Source organism: Vulpes lagopus, chromosome 2, assembly GCF_018345385.1.
Source record: "Vulpes lagopus strain Blue_001 chromosome 2, ASM1834538v1, whole genome shotgun sequence".
NCBI classification, from domain to species: domain Eukaryota; kingdom Metazoa; phylum Chordata; class Mammalia; order Carnivora; family Canidae; genus Vulpes; species Vulpes lagopus.
Genome location: NC_054825.1, coordinates 138,401,170 through 138,422,824, shown reverse-complemented (window position 1 = coordinate 138,422,824; position 21,655 = coordinate 138,401,170). Strand labels below are relative to the sequence as shown.

The window sequence follows — 21,655 nt, the reverse complement described above, 5'->3', positions numbered from 1 at the left end:
CCACCAACAGTGTAATACTCTTTTCTCCGCATCCTCTCCAACATTTGTTGTTTCCTGCCTTGTTAATTTTCCCCATTCTCACTGGTGTGAGGTGGTATCTCATTGTGGTTTTGATTTGTATTTCCCTGATGGCAAGTGATGCAGAGCATTTTCTCATGTGCATGTTGGCCATGTCCATGTCTTCCTCTGTGAGATTTCTGTTCATGTCTTTTGCCCATTTCATGATTGGATTGTTTGTTTCTTTGGTGTTGAGTTTAATAAGTTCTTTATAGATTTTGGAAACTAGCCCTTTATCTGATATGTCATTTGCAAATTTCTTCTCCCATTCTGTAGGTTGTCTTTTAGTTTTGTTGACTGTATCCTTTGCTGTGCAAAAGCTTCTTATCTTGATGAAGTCCCAATAGTTCATTTTTGCTTTTGTTTCTTTTGCCTTTGTGGATGTATCTTGCAAGAAGTTACTGTGGCCGAGTTCAAAAAGGGTGTTGCCTGTGTTCTCTTCTATGATTTTGATGGAATCTTGTCTCACATTTAGATCTCTCATCCATTTTGAGTTTATCTTTGTGTATGGTGAAAGAGAGTGGTCCAGTTTCATTCTTCTGCATGTGGATGTCCAATTTTCCCAGCACCATTTATTGAAGAGACTGTCTTTCTTCCAATGGATAGTCTTTCCTCCTTTATCGAATATTAGATGACCATACATTTCAGGGTCCACTTCTGGGTTCTCTATTCTGTTCCATTGATTTATGTGTCTGTTTTTGTGCCAGTACCACACTGTCTTGATGACCACAGCTTTGTAGTACAACCTGAAATCTGGCATTGTGATGCCCCCAGCTATGGTTTTCTTTTTTAAAATTCCCCTGGCTATTCGGGGTCTTTTCTGATTCCACACAAATCTTAAAATAATTTGTTCTAACTCTCTGAAGAAAGTCCATGGTATTTTGATAGGGATTGCATTAAACGTGTAAATTGCCCTGGGTAACATTGACATTTTCACAATATTAATTCTTCCAATCCATGAGCATGGAATATTTTTCCATCTCTTTGTGTCTTCCTCAATTTCTTTCAGAAGTGTTCTATAGTTTTTAGGGTATAGATCTTTTACCTCTTTGGTTAGGTTTATTCCTAAGTATCTTATGCTTTTGGGTGCAATTGTAAATGGGATTGACTCCTTAATTTCTCTTTCTTCAGTCTCATTGTTAGTGTATAGAAATGCCATTGATTTCTGGGCATTGATTTTGTATCCTGCCACGCTACCAAATTGCTGTATGAGTTCTAGCAATCTTGGGGTGGAGGCTTTTACTTCCAAGATTTCCAACATTAATGCCATTGTGATTGGGGAGGATTTTTTGTATAATTTCACTCTGTGAAGTTTTAAAGACATGCTTTGTGGCCAAGCACATGGTCTGGATCTGTCTTGGGAGAGTGTTCCATGTGCCTACCTTTGAAAAGACTGTGTATTCTGCTGTTGGGTGGAATGTCCTATATAAGTTAAATATAATTAGTTTATAATTTTGTTCAGATTCTCTGTTACTTTATTTGTTTCTTGGTCTAGATATTCTGCATTTATTGAAGATGATATATTAGAGTTTCTCATTGTAGAATTGTCTATTTTTCTCTTGAGTTTTGTCAATGTGGGGATTCATATTTACATCTTTGAATTTACCCTTTATCAATATAAAGTGAACATTTTGTTATAGAACATTTTTTTAATTAAAGACTATTTTGTGTGATATTAATGTAAATAGTGTTCTCATTTGGTTACAAGTTGCACAGATTCTTTTTCCATCCCTTCACCCTCAGCTTTTGTGTCTGGATGTAAAGTGAGTCTTTTGTGCAGAACATATTGAATCATGTTTTTTCATGTGTTCTGCTAGTCTCTATTTTTATATTTATTTATTTATTTTTTATTCTCTATTTTTAAATTGGTGAGTTTAATAACATTGACATTTAAAGTGATTACTGTCCAGGAAATACTTAAGACATTTTGCCATTTGTTTACTGTATGTCTTTATACTCCCCCCACCCCACCCCAGTGCCTCCAATTCTGCCTTTCTGTTGTTTGATTTCTTTTTGGTTCTGTCCACATTTCTTTTTCTGTATACATTTTATTCACTGTCTTGGTGGATACCATGGAAATTACAATTAACATTCTAAATTTAAGACAGTCTAGTTTAAATCCATACCAACTTAGCTACAGTAATCTACAGAAACTCTGCTCCTACACAGGTATGTTCTTCACCTTTATGTTATTATGTTCACAAATTACATCTTTATATATACATTGCATGCCTGTTCATCTAGATTTATGATTGATTTGTGCTTTTTGTCTTTAAATCCTAGAGGAAGTAGAAGAGTTAGGAACCAGAAATAAAATAACACTGGCTTTTATATCCACCTATGTAGTAGCCTTACCATAGTTTTTTATTTCTGCATATAGTTTACAGTTACTGTCTATAGGGTACTGTCCTTTCATTTTAGCCTGTAAGTTCCCTTAACATTTCTTCTAGGGCAGATCTATTATTGACGAACTCCCTTGGCATTTTTTTCATCTGTAAATGTCTTAATTTCTTTTCATTTGCCAGATAGAAGTCTTAGTTGATGTTTAAAAAATTTCAACACTTAGAGTATCATCCCACTGCCTTTTGGCCCCTGTGGTTTCTGGTAGATTAGCTGTTAACCTATTAACTATCCTTTGCATGTGATGAGTTGCTTCTCTCATGCTGCTTTCAAGATTTTATCTTCGTTTTGGTTTTGACTGATTATAATGTGTTCTGTGTGTGTCTTTTTGAGCTGATATTTATTAGAGTGCATTCAGCTTCTTTGATGGGTAGATTAATGGCTTTTATCAAATTTGACAGATTTGGGACCACTGTTTCTTCAAATATTCTTTCTGTCCCCTTTTCTGTTCTTCTGGGATGCCCAGAATACATGTGTAGGTCTGCTTGATACTCTCCCACCCAGGCACTGTGTAGTTCTTTGTTCTTTGTTTCTTCTTTCTTCCCCTCCCATCCCCCCTCCTATCCTAACTTCTTTTCTTTTCTCTTTTCTTTCTGTTCTTTTCAGAGGAAGAGAGAAATGGAGATGGGGCAGAGGGTGAGGGAAGGAGAGACTCCTCAGCAGTCTCCACACCCATCATGGAACCCAAAGCAGAGCTTGATCATATGGCTCCAAGATCATGACCTGAGCCAAAATCAAGAGTCAGAGGCTTAACAGCTGAGCTACCCAGGCACTCTTCATTTTTTCATTGAGTTCCTCAGACTCAGTAATTTCACTTGTCTGTATTCAATTTGACTTATTCTTTTGGCTTCTCACATATGCTCTTGACTTTTTCTAATGTTTTTTACTTTCAGCTATTATATTCTTATCTACAAATTTTCTATTCATATTTTACACTTAATATCTCTCTATTTAGGGATGCCTGGGTGGCTCAGTGGTTGAGTATCTGCCTCTGGCTCAGGTCGTGATCCTGGGGTCCTGGGATCAAGTCACGTTAGGCTGCTTACAGGGAGCCTGCTTCTCCCTCTGCCTGTGTCTCTCCCTCTCTCTGTGTGTCTTTCATGAGTAAATAAATAAAATCTTATTGTTTATATATATATATATATATATATATACACACATATATATACATATATAAAATCTATTGTTTCTATATCTTTTACCTGATTTCTTTACACCTTTGTCCAAGATTTCCTTTAGATTGTAGAGCACATTTAAGGCAGCTTGTTTATCTTTAGTACATTCTTCCTGTGTATGGTTTATAATTTATTTGTTTAAAAATTGGCATTTTGTATTGTAAAATGTGTTAACTATGGAAATTAGATTCTCCTTTTTCACCTGTATTTGTTGTTTATTATTGAGGCCTGTAGTCTTTCATTTGTGTACTGACTTTAGTGGGTAGAATTATTTCCTCCGAAAAGTTATGTCAAGTTCTAACTCTTGTACCTGTGACTGTAACCTTAATTTGGAATAGGGTCTTTCTAGATATAATGAAGTTCATAACTAACGAATTTGAGTGAAGTAGTTAGAGTTTAATCTACTATAGATTCGAGTGAGCCCTAATTCAATACAGACATACAAGAAACAAGAAGACTGGAGAAGAAGATTTGTAGACAGACACACAAGAATGCCAGAGAGGTGAAAGTGATAGGCATAATATATGTGCAGGCCAACTTGTACCAAGGATTCCTGGCAACAGTAAGAATCTTGTAGAAGAACATGGAACATATTATCCCTCTAAGCCTCCAGGAAGAACCAGCAGATTTCAAACATCTGAACTCTATATCTGTGAAAGAATAAGTTCTTGTTTTAAGACACTCAGTTTGTGATAATTTATTATACCAGCCCTAGCAAATGAATACAATGAATTTTCCAAACTATTTTTTGAGAAGACTCTATTCTTTGTCATTTGTGATTACTTAAGTATCTGTTCCATTATTTCAGTGATCAGGCAGTTAACTGACAGATTTCCTTAAATTCTTTTTTATTTTTTTTTAAGATTTTTTAATCTATTTATTCTTGAGAGACAGAGAGAGGCAGAGACATGGGCAGAGGGAGAAGCAGGCTCCATGCAGGGAGCCCAACATGGGACTCGATCCCGGGTCTCCAGGATCACACCCTGGGCTGAAGGCAGGCGCTAAACTGCTGAGCCACCCAGGTTGCCCGATTTCCTTAAATTCTTAAAACCAAAACAGAGCAATACTCTCTAGGTCCTTGTACTTGGCTCTCGGCTGTGGTACTTCAGTGCTGTGCCAGGCTTCCTACAGCTCTGCCTTAGCATTCACCCCCTGCTTGCATGGAGCTCACAAATCTGTTAGAAGTGCATGCCCAGGCTCCTCTCAGGTCTTTGCTGAACATACATTGGGTCCTCAGTATGTGTGTTGCTCTCTGGCATCCATGGTTTACATTGTGGCCTTTCTGAGCTTTTTTCCCCAAAGAAACTTCCTTTCAGCCTCCTCATTCCTGGGTACTGGGATCTGGATGGTATTTTCCCCATCTACTATCTCTTGTTCCAGACAGCTATCATTAATCTATTTCTTTAAGTTTTGGGGCAGATGTTACTTTTGCCTGCATGACAGGTAACAAAATAGAGGTCACCCTCTACACTGGTTCTTTAGGGAACTGTCAAGCAGGTGAAAACACTTGACATCATTATTTTAAGGACAAGACTCCTGTCTTCCTTCATTTGAGCAGGAACAATAAGATACCACAGCCTGGTTCTAGCAGAACTGAAATTTATTTCTCACAGTTCAGAAAGCTGGAAGTACAACACTAGCAGACCAACACTGCCAGGTTCTGCTAGAAACCCTCTTCCAAATTTCAGACTGTCAGGTTCTTGCAGTGTCTTCATAAGATTAAGGGGCTAGGGTTCTCTGTAGGGTCTCTTTTATAAGACCTCTAATCCCATAGCACTCATGATTTAATCACCTTCCAAATGCCCCAGATACCATCACAATCGACACTACTCTTTGAACAAGTGAATTTTGAGGGAAACACACATTCAGACCTTAGCATCTTGTATCAGTCCGCTGGCTCCAGCAGGCCACATCAGAATGTGGCCCACTTAGCATTCTCACTGCTGTGCTTGGGAATGGGGAATGGTAGAAAGTTAAATAAAAATGCCAACGTGGGGGATCCCTGGGTGGCTCAGCGGTTTAGCGCCTGCCTTTGGCCCAGGGCGCGATCCTGGAGTCCCGGGATCGAGTCCCACGTCAGGCTCCCGGCATGGAGCCTGCTTTTCTCTCTGCCTCTCTCTCTCTCTCTCTCTCTCTCTCTCTGTCTATCATAAATAAATAAATAAATCTTAAAAAAAAAAAAAACCTTTAAAAAAAAAAAATGCCAACGTGCTTCCTTTCCGAAAGAAAAGAAATGTAGCTGTCTTCATTAAGCACTTCCTTGGTTGATGTAAGTTTTTCATTAAGTTCCAGACTTGCAGAGATGTTGACTCTGGCAATTTTTGCTAGCTTAATGTAGAGACTAATTCTTGGAGCACCTTACTCTGCAATTTTCAATGATATTCCTCTATTACTTTTTTTTGAAAGACTTTATTATTTTTATTTTTTTTTTAAGATTTTATTTACTCATTTGAGAGAGGGAGGAGCTGAAAGAGCAAGGGCGGGGGTGGGGGGTGGGGGTGGGGGATTGAGAAGAGGGAGGAGAAGCAGACTCCCTGCTGAGCAAGGAGCCCAATGCAGGGCTGAATCCCAGGACCTGGAGGTCATGACCTGAGCCAAAGGCAGACACTTAACCAACTGAGCTACCCAGGCTTCTGTATTCATTTATTTTTAAAACTAGTTTAAGTTTACAACAAATTTGGGAGGAAGGTACAGAAGTTACCTCTCTACCTCCTGCACATGCGCAGCCTCCTCCATTTTCAACATCAAGCACTAAAATGGTGTGTTTTTTTGTTTTATTAACGATGAGCTTACATTCATTGACACATCATGCTCACCCAAAGTTCATCATTTATATTGCCATTCATTCTTAATGGTGTGTTTTCCTATGGGTTTGGACAATGACATGTCCATTACTGTATCATACAGAGTATTTTCATTGCTTTAAAAATCCTCTGTTGTGCTTATTCATCATCCCCACCTTCCAACCTCTGATCTTTTTACTGTGTAGGTAGTTGTTGCCTTTTTCAAGAAGGTCATGCATGTAGCTAGGATCATATGCTATGTATCTTTCTCAGATTGACTTCTTTCACTTAGTAATAGGCATTTAAACTTCCTTTATGTCTTTTTATGGTTCATTGGCACGTTTGGCCTTTTTTTTGTGCTTAATGACATGCCATTATCTGGCTGTAACACAGTTCATTTTATTCATTCACCTACTGAAGGCTGTCTTGGCTGTTTCTAAGTTTTGGCAAGTGTGAACAAAGCTGCTGTAAACATTTGTGTACAGGTTTTTGTAGGGATGTAAATTTTCAGCTTCATTGAGTGAATATCAAGGAGCCTGACTGCTGGATCCTATGCTAAGAGTATGTTTAGTTTTGTAAGAAACTGCAAAACTCTTTTCCAAAAAGACTATACCATTGCATTCTCACCAGTAATGTAGGAGAGGAGAGTTCCTGTTGCTCCACATCCTCACTCTTATTTGGCATTACCAGTATTTTAGATTTTGGCCACGCCTGATAGATGTGTCATGGAATCTTTGTTGTTTTAATTTGCATTTCTTTGATGACCTGTGATGTAGAACATCTTTTCATCTGTTTATTTGCCATATATATGTCATCTTTGGTGAGGTGTCTGTGAAGGTTTTCACCCCTTTTTTGTACTGTTTTGTTGTTGAATTTTAAGAGTTCTTTGTATATTGTGGATAACAGTCTTTTATCAGATGTGTCTTTTGTAAATATTTTTTTCATAGACCATGACCTGTCTTAATCTCTTAACATTTACCATAATCTTCGGTGTTTTCTATTTGTTCCTTTTTTTTTTTTTTTTTTTGCCTTTCTTACCTTTTCTTTCTTCTATGGGTTTTTTTTTCCTGCCCATTGTAGTTTGAGTATCCTTTTTTTTTCTCCCCTTTCTAAAGTAGGCTCCACACCCAGCATGGGGCCCAGCATAGGGCTTGAATTTACAACTCTGAGATCAAGACCTGAGCTGACATCAAGAATCACACACTTAACTGGCTGAGCCACCTAGGCACCCCTGTTTAATTGAGTTTTGTTCTAGTTCCTTGTATCATTGCTGCTATTCATTTCACTTATATATGAACATACATAAGCATAAAAATATACATAAGTCATACTTATAAACATATAGAACTGAATACATTGTTACTATTATATTGAACATATTAATTTGATTAATTAAAGGTTTTTTCTTTAAATAACTTTTTACTATTTCTCAAAAGGCAGATGTAGTTAAATAATTTTCCCCATTTTTTTTGTCTTAGTCATTATTTTGTTTTAACTTTTGAAGGAAAATTTCATACAGTACAGAATTCGAAGTTGATGATTTTTTTTTTTTTTTTGTCTTAACACTTTAAAATTTTCGCTACACTCTTTTTGCTTCCATGGCTTCTGAGAAGGCAGATGTTATCCTTATCCCTGTTCCTCTATATCTAGGTTGTTCTTTCCTTTGATTTATTTCAGGATTTTTTTTCTTTACATTTTTTTTTGTAGTTTAAAAATATAATTGGGTGTGGTTTTTTGATTGTTTGCATTTATTTATTCTGCTTGATGTGCTCTGACCTTTGTGGATCCATGACTTAGTGTTGGACATTAATTTGGGGAAATTGTCAGTCGTTCTTGGTTCAAATTGGTGCTTTTCTCTCCTGGTATTCTTTTTATGCATAGGGTGCATTTTTTTGTTGTTGTCCCGTAGCACTTGGTTATTCTGTTATTTTCATCCCTGTTCTCTGTTTCTTGTATTTTTATGACTGATACATTCTCCAGCTCAAGCATTAATTTTCTCAGATACACCTAGCCTCCTAATAAGCCTGTTAAAGGCATTCTTGTTATAGTGTTTCTGATCTTTAATATTTATTTTTGCTTCTTTCTTAGGATTTCCATCTCTCTGCTTATATTGTTCATCTGTTCTTGCATGTTGTTTACTTTGTCCATTATAACCCTTAGCATATTAGTTTTTAAATAGTTTTTTCACTTCAGGTTGTGTTGTTTGCCTTTTGCTATGCTTATGCCGTGACAGTTTTCTTGATAGCCAAACATGATGTGTGATGTATGGGGTGAAATGAACTATGTAAATAAGTCTTTAGTGATTGAGTTGTAAGCTATAGGGGGAAAGGGAACAGTTCTGTGGTGCTATGATTAGCTCTCTGTTTTTTAGTGATCCCATGCTTTTGGTCTGTGACCTTAAGTTTCTTAGTACTCCCCTTCTCCCTGCCTCAGGTGGGAGAAGATAGCTAGCGTTGGGGAAATTGGGTATTTCCCTTCTCTCGTGTGGAATAGTAGACCTGACTAAAGTTGGGTATTTCCCTTCTCTAGGTACTTTGGCTTTGATAATACTTTATTAGGTTAGGCTTGTAGCTAACTAGCTCCTCCAACGAGCATGCTTTTTAAGAAGAACATAATGTTGTGGCATATTTTTAAACAGTTTCTTTTCGCCTTTCCTTTCCTGAAGCCTGAAAGTTTTTTTCGCTAATGCTTATTATAGGAAACTGTCCTAGTTCCTGGAGGTGTATCTCAAAATATTTTGGGGCCCCCCCCATGATTGGGTCCCCTAGAGTTGTCTACTTTGAATCTCCAGCAATTGAGGAGAATGAAACAGTTCAGGTTTTCCAACGTTGGCACTGGCTTACATGATAATTTTCTTTCATGAGCCTCTGGTAATCAGTGACTTTTTTTTAAATATAGAAGTCAACATGTGAATAGAGTTGTTTGTGAATTAATCTTTGTCAATTCAGATCAAATAGTTGTATATTTTCTTTGACATGAATGGAATAGAAAGAAATGAAAATTGAAGTTGTTTTTTATTAATCTTAACTTTATTTTCAGTTTGAAAAATACTGTAAAATGTAAAATTGTATTGATAGCTAATTTTTGTCCTGTCTTTTTTCATGTAGATTTGAAACCAAAATTGATTCATTTCATGTTACTGGCTTGCCAGATAATTCAACAAAACCTCGCCTCCTATCTTCATTGGATGATGCTACTTCACTCTTCCAAATTATATTTGAGATAAATCCGTTAGATGAAACTGTTGCTCAAAGGTGTATCATAGAAGCTGAACCTTTAGAAATGATATATGATGCAGTAAGCATTTCTTTTCTTTTTTTTTTTTTTGCAGTAAGCATTTTTTAATTCCTAGGTTTTAATATATTTCAATTTGCTTTGAGTTTGTGCCTAATGTTAATAATATTTATTTTAACAGAGAACAGTGAATAGTATAGTGGAATTCTTCAGGCCTCCAAAAGAGGTAAATCTAGCACAGCTCACATCAGTGACTTTGACAAAACTTGAAGAATTTCGTGACAAGACAGCAACAGGTAAATGCTAGTATTAATGTTGGTTTATTAAAAATTGTATCCTACATAAACTTTTAGTCACATTAAACTGTTTTTAGTAAGGTATACTTTAAATTTATGCTTTTAGACTACATATAGTTTAGTTGAAAGTAATTGGTACTATTTTACTTAAATTCAGGTATAACAATAACCATTTCTTACACCCAGAAAGGACAGGACCTATTACCACATTCAAGTTAATTTCATGTTATGTTAGAATTTTTGGAATTCTGTTTGTGAGAGAATGAACCTGGCATTTTCCTTTCGTGTAATGAATTCCATATTTTAATATATTGGCTTCCAAAAAGAAAATTCCATCCTTTTTCATCCTTTTGCAGAGTTTTTATAAGTTTTGGTGTTATTATTTTTTTCTTTCAGTATTTCACCTAATAAAATAGTAAAACCATAAGGGCTTGGAGATTTCTTTGTGGAAGATTTTATTATTTTGTTTTGTTTTATTTTATTTTATTTTATTTTATTTATTTTATTTATTTTATTTTATTTTATTTTATTTTATTTTATTTTATTTATTTTTTTTTTGTGGAAGATTTTAAGTTACAGATTCCCTTTTTAAAATATATATTTTAAATATATAAGATCATATAAAGTTAATCTATATGATTTTAATGCTTTGCAATTTGTTGATATTTGCTTTCTGGCTCAGTATGTGGTAATTAAAAAAATATTTAACATGTTTGAAAGCCTATATTTTTCATACCTATACATATTTTTAGGTCATATTTATCCTATATTTCAAATCTGTATCCTTACTGGATTTTTCCCTGTTTTCTGTCACCATATTCCAATAGTTCTTTAGAGAAATATAGGAAAAGTAGTGTCACCCTGCATGTGCATTTGTCTGTTTTTTTTAGATCTGTCATTTCTTTTCTTTATAAATTTGATGCTGTCAGTAGGTACATGCATAAATAAAATTTTTTCTCCAATAAGCCAAATCTTTCATTTCTATGAAGTTGACTGCATGTATTTTTAGAAACATTTTAATTCCAATTAAAATATTTTCATTTATTTTTTCAGGTGTTAGTATGGATATTCTAGTTTTTGCTTGGTTAGAATTTGCTTATATTTTTCATTCTTTTCCCCTGTATCTTTTAGATGTGTCGTATCAACAACAACGTAGTGGGGTATTTTTCAACTTTTTTTTTCTTGTCTTTTTTAGATAAATTGTAGCATTACTTTGTTTCCCTCCACCCCTTCGCTATACCACTCCAGTAACACTGTTTATCTCAAAATATAATTTTAGTAAAATTTTTTATTCTCCCTCAGTCATTACAAGGACTTGAGAGCACTTGGGAAAATTCTCTGGAGTCTAGGTTTAAAGGACTTTCATTCAAGGAAGAATTTTTTTTTCTTCTCTCTGTCTTGGGCATGTTGGTGGACCACTTTGCTAAAGTCAGTACCTGAGATATTTTGGAATGCCAAAGAGATGTTGGGCTGTGTATCACTTGAGGACTCTATTGTGGTAACAGTCACAGGGATACTACCCCCTTCTTCCAGTTTTTCTCTTTCTTTACATTCCTCTGTGAGTAGGTTTTTAGAGAGAGGAGGGTTTAACTTCTGGATTGCTCTTCTCTTGAGTGGGTGCTGGACTCCTTACCTTTGTCTTCTGTTCCCTGTGCTCTGTGAGGTTGTGGAAAGGAATTGCTGGGTACAAAAAATGATCTTGGGATAAAATTTTTCTGGTCTGTTACTCCTTCAAATTGATTTTTGACTTGATAAATCCTTACTCTTTTGCCTCCTTAGTGTTTCTTAATGGGCAGGGAGCCCATTAAGGACCTGGATAGAGGTCTTGACCTGAGCTGAAGGCAGATGCTTAACCAACTGAGCCACCCGGGTGTCCCTGCTATTACATCTTTAGGTTAAATTTTACTGATTATAGTTTTCATTTTTGGAATTCTTCTTTTGTTATAAATTAAAATCTCTTTGTTGATTGATTTTTTTTTGTTTTTTGTTTTTTGTTTTTTGTTGCTGTTTTATCTTATGTCCAATGTTTTTGGTTGCTTTTAGTGGAAGAATAGGTCTTGGTACATACTCATTCATATTACCAGGATTTAGAAATTGAGTTAAATGTTTGAGTGTAAGTTCAAGATTTTATCTTTATTAAAATTCATCTTTCTAGATTGATTCATTTTCCTTTTTGTTGTTGTTGTGTTTGAGTCATCTTTTGAAGCCTTGGGTGAAAGGTTATCATTTTCTAGGTAAAACTGTTTAATATCAGTGGTCCTTATAACTTTCTGTGTCTCATGGACACCTAAGTCAGTTTGGTGTGAAGCTTAGGGATCTCTAAACAAAATATTGGTTTTTAGTACACAGACTACCTAGAATTACAAAGAAAGTAAATAGAACACAGTTTCAAAATATTTTAAGAATCTCAAATTTGTGTTAGTAGCAATGTATCTGTTTTTCTTTATTTGTGGATTAAAATAACAAGAATTAACAATAGATCAAAAAACTACCGTTAGTTTGAAGGCATAAATGAAACTCCAGTTGTCTTCAGTTATGTTAGGGAACATAAATGATACACGATTTGTATAAGTAACAAAGTTTGTTGCTTACATTTATAGTAGAAGGAGATACTGAATGTCAGCTGTAGTTAATGAAAATAAAATTGTAACTTGTTTCCCATTCATGTGCATGAAATCTGTGAATTCCACTTGTGGATACATGATTAACTGTGTCTGATATAGTCCATACTTTCATTTTCTCTCAAGAAGTAAAGGCAGAGGCCCTTGTGTGGCTCAGTCGGTCAAACATCTGACTTTTGATTTTTGTCTCAGGTCTTGATCTCAGTGTCACATGCTTACTTTCTCAATTAAAAAAATTTAGGGCACCTGAGTGGCTCAGCCTTTGGCTCAGATTGTGATCCTGGGGTTCTGGGATAGAGTCCCACATCAGTCCCTGTGGGGACCCTGCCTCTCCCTCGGCCTATGTCGCTGCCTCTCTCTGTCTCTCATGAGTAAATAAATAAAATCTTAAAAAAATTTTTTTTAAAACCCAAAAAATTTATTTGGAAAAAAGTAAAGGCGTTCTTTAATAAGTATGTTGCTCAATTATTGATATATTACATCTATAATAGTTCTGCAATTTATTATCTGTTGAGTAAAAGTGGAAAAAATTTAGAAAGAAGAAATTTCGTTAACATAGAATGCCTCAGTTTTATGAAATATACTAGCTTCTAATGATCAGTGCTTTCCTTTCTAGTTGTTCATTAATTTATGTGCTTAAAATTTTTTCACAATCCACATTCACTTGACCAATTAATAAAATATTAACTTATTTTTTTTTCTTTCTAAGGAAATATGGGCATTTGTCCATTTCAGTCTTCTAAGACTTCTGTAGTTGTCAGTCATTTCTAGGAAAGTGTTAATGCTGATCAAGTAATATCACCAGCTTAGGTGTCTGGGATGTGGTAAGATTGTATCAAGTGTTTCCTTAAGTAAAAGTCTTACCAGTTAGTTTAAAGTTCTCTTACCATGTCCTGCTTTTACAAGGTGAATGTAATCTTTGACAGAGAAGATGGATTAAGAAAACAGGAAAAGAAATACTCTATTTTCAGTCATTTTTTTAATCATTATATACTCCAAAGGAAGCTGGTTTGTTTTTGCTTCCTTAATAATGGTTATTTCTGCGTTGACTATAACTAAAGACTCCCTTTAAAGCAGTGAACTTATGCCCTCACCCAAAAATATACCAGGCATTTTATCTTAACTGACATTGCTATAGGTTCATAAAAGTTTTATATTTGTTTTTGGTAATGTCTTTCCTGTTGTGTTTCCTTAAAATTTGAGATTGTTGCAGAGACTGCTTTTTTTTTTTTTAAGCTACTTTTGATTTTTTAATTCTTGACTGAAATTCTCAAGAATTACCAGAGGTGGGGGCAGCTCATTTGGTTAAAAGTCACATTCGATTTCAACTCATGTCATGATCTCAGGGTCTTCCACCTCATTCTCTCTCTCTCTCTCTCTCAAGTATTTTTAAAAAATTGGAAGAATTACTAAAATAGTAAATATCCACTGTGTAAACTTCAAATGTTATATAGAAATGTTTTAGAAAGCTGAATTCTTTAGTATTTTACTTTCTAAAGGTAACACTTAACTATTTGAAGTCTGTTCTCTCTCTTTCTGTGCACAAATAGTATAGTTATTATTATGTAAAATAAAATGTTAATATTGGGGAAAAGTGGGGTGCTACTGTATGTATTGAAGTTAATTCAAAAAATTCAATAATAAATTTTTAATATTTTTCCGGAAGTTAAAATTTACCAATTTTGGAAGAGACTCATCTGTTACATAGTTCTCTTTTTTGGTTCTCCATTCATTCTCTCCTCCTGTCTTTTTTTCTGTATTAGCCTCTATTTATTATCCTTTTCCTCTATGACCTAATTTCCTTCTTGTATTATTTTCTTCATTCTTAGCAGTGAAGGTTTTCAGATCTTTTCCTTTTTGTCAGTTGGAGAGATCAGCTCCTAGAATATACACATGTTGTTAGTTACCCTTGTCAGATGTGGTCATTTTGACAAATGTGGTCATTTATCAAAACCCTTCATTTGACACATCAGGCTCTCTGATAGGATCATAGTTATTCATTTTCTTTCAGTGATCTCCTTTATTCACTTAGATATTTATCACAAGCCAAATCTATATTGGACACTGTGCTAAGTTTTGGAGAGCACAGCAGTGATAAAAATAGATGTAGTTTTTGCCTATTAATGGATCTTATAATTTTAAAATAGGACAGACATAAAATTAAGATTTATCTACTTAAATATTTAAAAATTCACTTTAAGAAGAAGTAATTTTAAGGAACACAGGGGGAGCCTTGGGTGGCTCAGTCAGCTGAGTCTACCTTGGGCTCAGGTCATGGTTCCAGGGTCCTGGGATCTAGCCTCCTGTCCTATTGGGTTTCCTGCTCAGTGGGGAGTCTACTTCTTCTCCCTCTGCCAAATAAATAACATCTTAAAAAAAAAAAAAAAGAAGGAATACAGGAAGAGTAGCTGAAAGAAGTAGCCATTGCCATCAATGCTGACATTGCATTCCTTGGCAGGATATCCTTCTCTCTTCCTCGAGGATTGCGATTCATGCCATTTTAGAGAAAGTGGCTGGAAACTTGCTCTCTGAAACTTTATAGAACTTACTTTCTGATGTGATGGAGAAAGCTGTTCATGGGACAGTATCTCACTGGGTGCGTTCTATTGTGAAACTGACTGAAGGGGTTTTTTAGGGAAAGGATGGCTTTTGGATGCTGTTGGTAGCTATGCACAGCATGAGCCTGGTTTTGGAGAAAGTCACACCACTGTCGGATATTGCTGAGTGAGCATACTGACACACCAGGAAGCAACACCTGTCCTTCCTGCAGTCTCTCTCCAGGATTTCCTATCTCCTTCAGTGCTAATTTGCAACGGAAAAATATTTAAAAGGCTCAGATCCACTTTCACAGGGAAGGCACATGGGTGAAGTTGGAGCAGATGGAGTAAACAAATTGCTAAAGGGCCCAGATGCTGTGAAGGAAATGAAAATAATGAGTATCTCAGTATTGTTTTGGTGATGATGTCAGAGAATAGTTCTTTGACTTGAAGTAACATTAAGTATGTGTGTTAAGACTAACACAGTTGAAGAGTAGAAGGAAGAGCCTTCAAAGCAGTGGTAAACTGTGAGGGCCCCAGCCAGGGACAGAAGTGGGTTAATTTGGCAGTTGCAGAAGGCTAGGTTGGTTCTAATGTAGTGAGTGAAGGGAAGTGGAATGACGCATAGTGTTGATAAAGCAAAACTTTGAAAGTTGTATTAAACAATTTGGATTTTCTTCTAAGTGCAATGGGAAGTAGAGAAGAGATACAGTAGACTTATATCCAAAACCAAATATTCACTTCTCCCGCTTTCCCCCCATTAAGAAACAAACTAGATAGATCACGGTTTCATGGCATCCAGGAAGCCTTTGTTGAAAGTAAGGCCAAAGGTAAGACTTCTTAGGAGTACAGGACTTGAATTTATAGAGTCGGGAATACCATGACACGGATCATTTTGGTTGAGAAAGTCTTACAGTAGAAATGGAAATGAAGATAGAGAAATGCTTAACAGTGAGACAGATAATTGAATGCTAGATTGTCCTTAATGGCTGCTTCTTGGGACCATCATACCTGATTGACCCAGCAAACAAACTTGAGTAAAATCTTGTTGTCTGTTTATTCAAACACATTATGTGTTTGAATAAAGATCATTTGGGGGACAAAAATTAACAACAATGCTTTGAGTCAGTTCTATACTTAAGTTCTAAGCTTAGTGAATGTTTCATAGAACTTAATTTCTTAGATATGTATGTCCCTGATTTTACACAAATGGAGTTTGGGGGTCACAAACATTTGTTTGAGGAACCATCATAATTCTCTTCTCCATTATATCAAGAATGTACATACATGTTGACCACAAATTACATTATGTTGAAGATATTTTGCTCAAGGTATTTTAAAACTTAATACTAATTGCGCATTATTCTCAATTTAACTTTTCTGCAGGACTGCTGTACATTATTGAAACACAGAAAGTTCTTGATCTCAGAATTAATCTGAAGGCTTCCTATGTTATTATCCCACAAGATGGAATTTTTAGTCCTACATCAAATCTGCTTCTTTTAGATCTTGGTCATCTAAAGGTACATACTAATGTTTGTTGTATAGTTTGACACTTAAGATGTTTCTTAAGGTTTAAAATGTATTTTGTTTTTCAAACAGTTTGATTTGCAGTATTTACTGTTAGCTTTGCAGTAGATTGTAGGATTTGAGAATTCTTTCTTTTTTAGTAAATAATGTGCAGTTTCATTTAACTAAGTAGTTTTCGTACATTTCTAATAACAAAATGATCATTTTGAACTATGCAGGTTAGGGTAAACCTAAGAATTATATTATTTGAGAGTAATGCTTGAGGAGATTAATTCCTTTTCAGTGTAAATTTACTACTTGACTAATTAAAATCAAATGGGAGAAAGTTCTGGAAATAATTCTTCATCCTGAAATTTTTTGTATATATCACTATAGATAGTGACATTTTATTTTTTTTTGTTTTTTTTTGATAGTGACATTTTAATACTTCTATTAAATAATCTTAATTTGAGACAGTCTTCTTGCATTTACCGGAGTCATTTCCCTTTCCATCCAAATGTATACATTTTTCTTCCTCAGTTTTGAGTAGAGAAATTTTTTTGCGGGTTACTAGATCTGCACTGTTCTATATGGGTACCCACTGGCTACATGTAGTTGTTTACATTGATTAAAATGAAATAACATAAAAATTAGTTCTTTAGTCACATTAGCCACATTCAGGAATTTAATGGTTTTAAGTGTCTTGGGTTGCTGTTTCAGCTCAGGTAGAGAACATTGCCATCCTACTAGAAAGTTCTGTGGCACAGCACTGCTCTAGATCATTAAATGTAGATTAAATAGTTAGAACAATTTAAAGACCCAAGAGGTACGGGTAATATTGGAAAGCTTTTCTGGTGACGTGAGAAATACGGGCCTTTCCTTGATATTGACGTTGTCCTTTATGTTTTTACTTTCAGTTGGTAATTACATAGACACTTGCTGGATTTATATTTATAATAAAATTTATACATTTAGTTATTCATATTTGACTTTAGATGTGGAATTGTTTCAAGGGCAGTGTGGTGTAATAGCAGGAGCATAAGGTCAGGAATAATATCTAGTATTGTTTCCTTAGGCAATTTGCTTGACTTTTTACCTAAAATTGATTACCCTTCAGAGGTAATAAGTTTGACAGTCTGCTGTGCATGAGCTATATAAAATAGAGGTGCAAATGTGAAGGCACATACACACATATATGTATAGATGTGAATGAATAAGATCTTTATATACTCTGGTGGAGTGATCGCCAGGATGTTTAAGTGAAAAAAAGTAGCATGTGTAGTACACCAAGAAGGAGATGGTACAAATATAACTTGCTTGAAGTCGTATAAATGGCAGAGTTGGGAGTACAGTTCAGCTATTCTAATATTTAGTTCTGGATTCTTCTTATAAAAATATTTAAATATCTATCATCATGACATAGAAACATAGGCTATATTTGTCTCTTAATTTTGTTTTTAATAAAAAGGCTTCTTATCAAATATAAAAAAGTTTTTAATAATAAATTTATTTTTTATTAGTGTTCAATTTGCCATCATACAGAATAACACCCAGTGCTCATCCCTTCAAGTGCCCCCCCTCAGTGCCCGTCACCCATTCACTCCCACCCCCCGCCCTCTCCCCCTTCTACCACCCCTAGTTCGTTTCCCAGAGTCAGGAGTCTTCATGTTCTGTCTCCCTTTCTGATATTTCCTACCCGTTTCTTCTCCCTTCTCTTCTATTCCCTTTCACTATTATTTATATTCCCCAAATGAATGAGACCATATAATGTTTGTCCTTCTCCGATTGACTTATTTCACTCAGCATAATACCCTCCAGTTCCATCCACATTGAAGCAAATGGTGGGTAATTGTCGTTTCTAATGGCTGAGTAATATTCCATTGTATACATAGACCACATCTTCTTTATCCATTCATCTTTTGATGGACACTGAGGCTCCTTCCACAGTTTGGCTGTTGTGGACATTGCTGCTATAAACATCGGGGTGCAGGTGTCCCGGCGTTTCATTGCATCTGTATGTTTGGGGTAAATCCCCAGCAGTGCAATTGCTGGGTTATAGGGCAGGTGTATTTTTAACTCTATAAAAAAGTTTTAAATGTATTGTTCTCCATAGCTGGCCTGGTTTCCCTTTTTTAATATACATCATTGAGAAATAAAACTTAATATGTAAAAATTCACTTTGTACCTGGTCTTATCGTTATACATGTCATGGGTGAAGACATTTCTATTAGCTTTATATGTCTTGTGAGTCTTTCATTAAATTTTTGTTACAGTCTTAAAGATGAAGTATTTTCTTTTGAAGTGTTTTGCATCATCTAAACTTTTAAAAATAACTTTAAGGTGACAAGTAAAAGTCGTTTGGAATTGCCAGATATGAAACAAGGAGGAGCCAGGCTTGAAGAGATCATGCATAGAGCTTATGATTCCTTTGACGTTCAGCTTACAAGCATACAGCTGCTTTACAGCACAGTTGGTAAGCATATAATGCATTATGTATTGATTCATTTTGCTGAAATGATTAGCTAGGTCTTAAGATAGTTTCTCTGAAGACCTTCATCCAAAACATATTAAAGCTTTTATGTTTTTGGGGTGCCTGGGTAACTCAGTTAAGCATCTGCCTTCAGCTCAGTTCATGATCCCACGATCCTGGAATGGAGCCCCGTGTTGGGCTCCCTGCTCAGTAGGGAGTCTGCTTCTCCCTTTGCCTTTTCCTCCATGCCTCACGCCTATTCATGCTCTGTCTCTTTCTCTTTCTTTTGCTCGCTCTCTCTCAAATAAAATCTTTAAGAAAAATAAAACTTTAATATTTTTGAATCAGAAGTAATAAATACTGTCTAGGAGCAATAATAGCTCAGGCATTTGATTTTCGTGCTCAAGAGACAGTTTCAATATCAATTTTTGAAGTTACAGGTAATGAGTAGGGGCATTACTAGCACCTAGTGAGTGGAGGTCAGATATGCTACTAAACATCATACAATGTAGAGGAAAGCCACCTCACAACACTTATTTAGCCTAAATATCAATAGTGCTGAGGTTGAAAAATCCTTTGGACAAGGTTGGAAAACATTGGCACATATTTAAAATATTTTATACAGGATAATCACATTAGGCTGCTCAAAACTAGATCTGTCCAGCTTAGGGCCTCTGACCCCCCCCAGGCCATAAAGAGCCACATTGAGACAGGAGGATCATTAGGAGGATAGAGGGAGGGAATCATAGGTGTACCTATACCCCATTCACTTTTGATGGAATCTCTGATACAGATCTGGTTTTTAGATGAAGTCAGCAGAGCCAGAAATTCACTTGTCAAAGCAACTTAAAGTAGATAGTGAGAGATCTGAGACTAATTGAGCCTTCTTTGTACTGTGTTATACTGTTTCTGAATCCCTGGAGTGTTAGGAAACATTTAGATAATTCAAGAGAGTTAGATTGGTGGATATTTTAGAGATTTGTATATATGGTAGAATTTTAATTATCAGAGCTAATAAAAAGAGAAACATTGAGAACCCTAAGTAATGGTTATTAAAAGTGTTAACTTATATAGTACTGGAACATTTTTATTTTCTTTGTATTTGCTTTCCAATAATAAATTTTATTTCTGTTTTATAAGATTCTAGTTGGTGTAGAAGAAGCCCAGAAGTGTAGTGGGTGGCAAATACAAATTATTTATATGAAACCTGTAAGTCTTTTTGCAAGGAATAAATAACAGTATTGTGGTATGTTTGGTACATTTTGGTCATTAATTTTTGAAATCCAGGAGATATATTTAAGATATTGAGATACATTGTGAAAAAAATTTAGAGTATTCCATTATTGTTTGAAAAGTACTGGAATTCCTTGGAATTGTTTATGATTAATGTTAAGTGTTCTTAAATTAAATATTTTATAGGGCAGTGTGTTTTTTGACATTGGGGTTATTTTAGGCAGTTGTCATAAACTTTCTTAATACTGAAACACATACTTCTAAATATTTTTTGTCTATAAATTGAGAAGGAAATATTATCTTGACACTGTTTGAATTTTAAAAATTGTAATAGAGTTGATTTTACTACCTTTCTCTACATCTAATCTTTCATCGACTTGGTTTTCTTTTTGACTGATGACTTTTTCTTATTTGAAATATTAGGCTCAAATGAGGTAATATATATGAAGATGGATTGTATCACACAAATTTCATGTTAGCAGACGTGGATGTAAATTTCAGCTTGTATCACACAGTAGCCTTTTGGCCATAAGCAAATGGAAAATTCCTCTGAGTCTCAGTTTTCTAAAATAAAATGAGTAAACATAATTATGAGAAGAAATGAAAATTTAAACAGTGCCTATAACAGTGCCAATCTTGAGTAACTGGTAGCCTTTTTTTTTTTTTTTAAACACAGAAGAACTGTGCTTTTCTCTCCCTTTTTCATTATTGTCTTAAAGCCATGTTTTTTGGGTACAGTATCTGCTAGGTATAGTGACTGTAAAGGGATGCATAGTAAATTTGATTAAACTGTGTTATTGGGTTTTTAAGAAGCTGTTTCCAGTTGAAACAGTTCTTGAAACAGCAGAAAGAAAATCATAAATGGAATTTACCTGCTGATTGTGTATACTTGGGAAGGTGGCATTAAGATTATCCAGATGGAGGAAGAATTTTCCATGACATGAAGTATATGACCACAAAGTATTAACAGTGATTTTAGTTTTAACGTATTTTTAAAAATTAAATGTGTGTTAAATAAACATGTACTTACTCTTTTCCATAATAGGTGATAATTGGAGAGAAGCGCGAAAATTGAATGTATCTACACAGCATATTTTGGTACCTATGCACTTCAATGTGGAACTCTCTAAGGCCATGGTTTTCATGGATATAAGAATGCCCAAGTATGTATTTTCTGTTTCATACGATTATAATTTTTTTAAGGAAATACCAAATTTCATTGATTATTTTTTTGTAGTAAAATATATGTAACAGAAACTTTACCATTTTTAGATTATAATTGAATGGCATTAAGTACATTCACATTGTTGTGTGTGATGACCATCACTATCTATTTCCAT

The 21,655-nt window shown here is 35.0% G+C and overlaps 1 protein-coding gene across 3 annotated transcripts in view; it reads left to right on the top strand.

The window, feature by feature from the left end:
• Positions 1-21,655, top strand: part of VPS13A (vacuolar protein sorting 13 homolog A) — a 233,138-nt gene that overhangs the window by 56,683 nt on the left and 154,800 nt on the right. For all 3 annotated transcript variants that reach the window (XM_041740166.1, XM_041740174.1, XM_041740183.1), the window contains exons 18-22: positions 9,523-9,712; positions 9,831-9,945; positions 16,490-16,626; positions 18,953-19,085; positions 21,361-21,478. In XM_041740166.1, the coding sequence (XP_041596100.1) occupies positions 9,523-9,712; positions 9,831-9,945; positions 16,490-16,626; positions 18,953-19,085; positions 21,361-21,478 (693 nt within the window). The remainder of the gene's footprint in view (positions 1-9,522; positions 9,713-9,830; positions 9,946-16,489; positions 16,627-18,952; positions 19,086-21,360; positions 21,479-21,655) is intronic.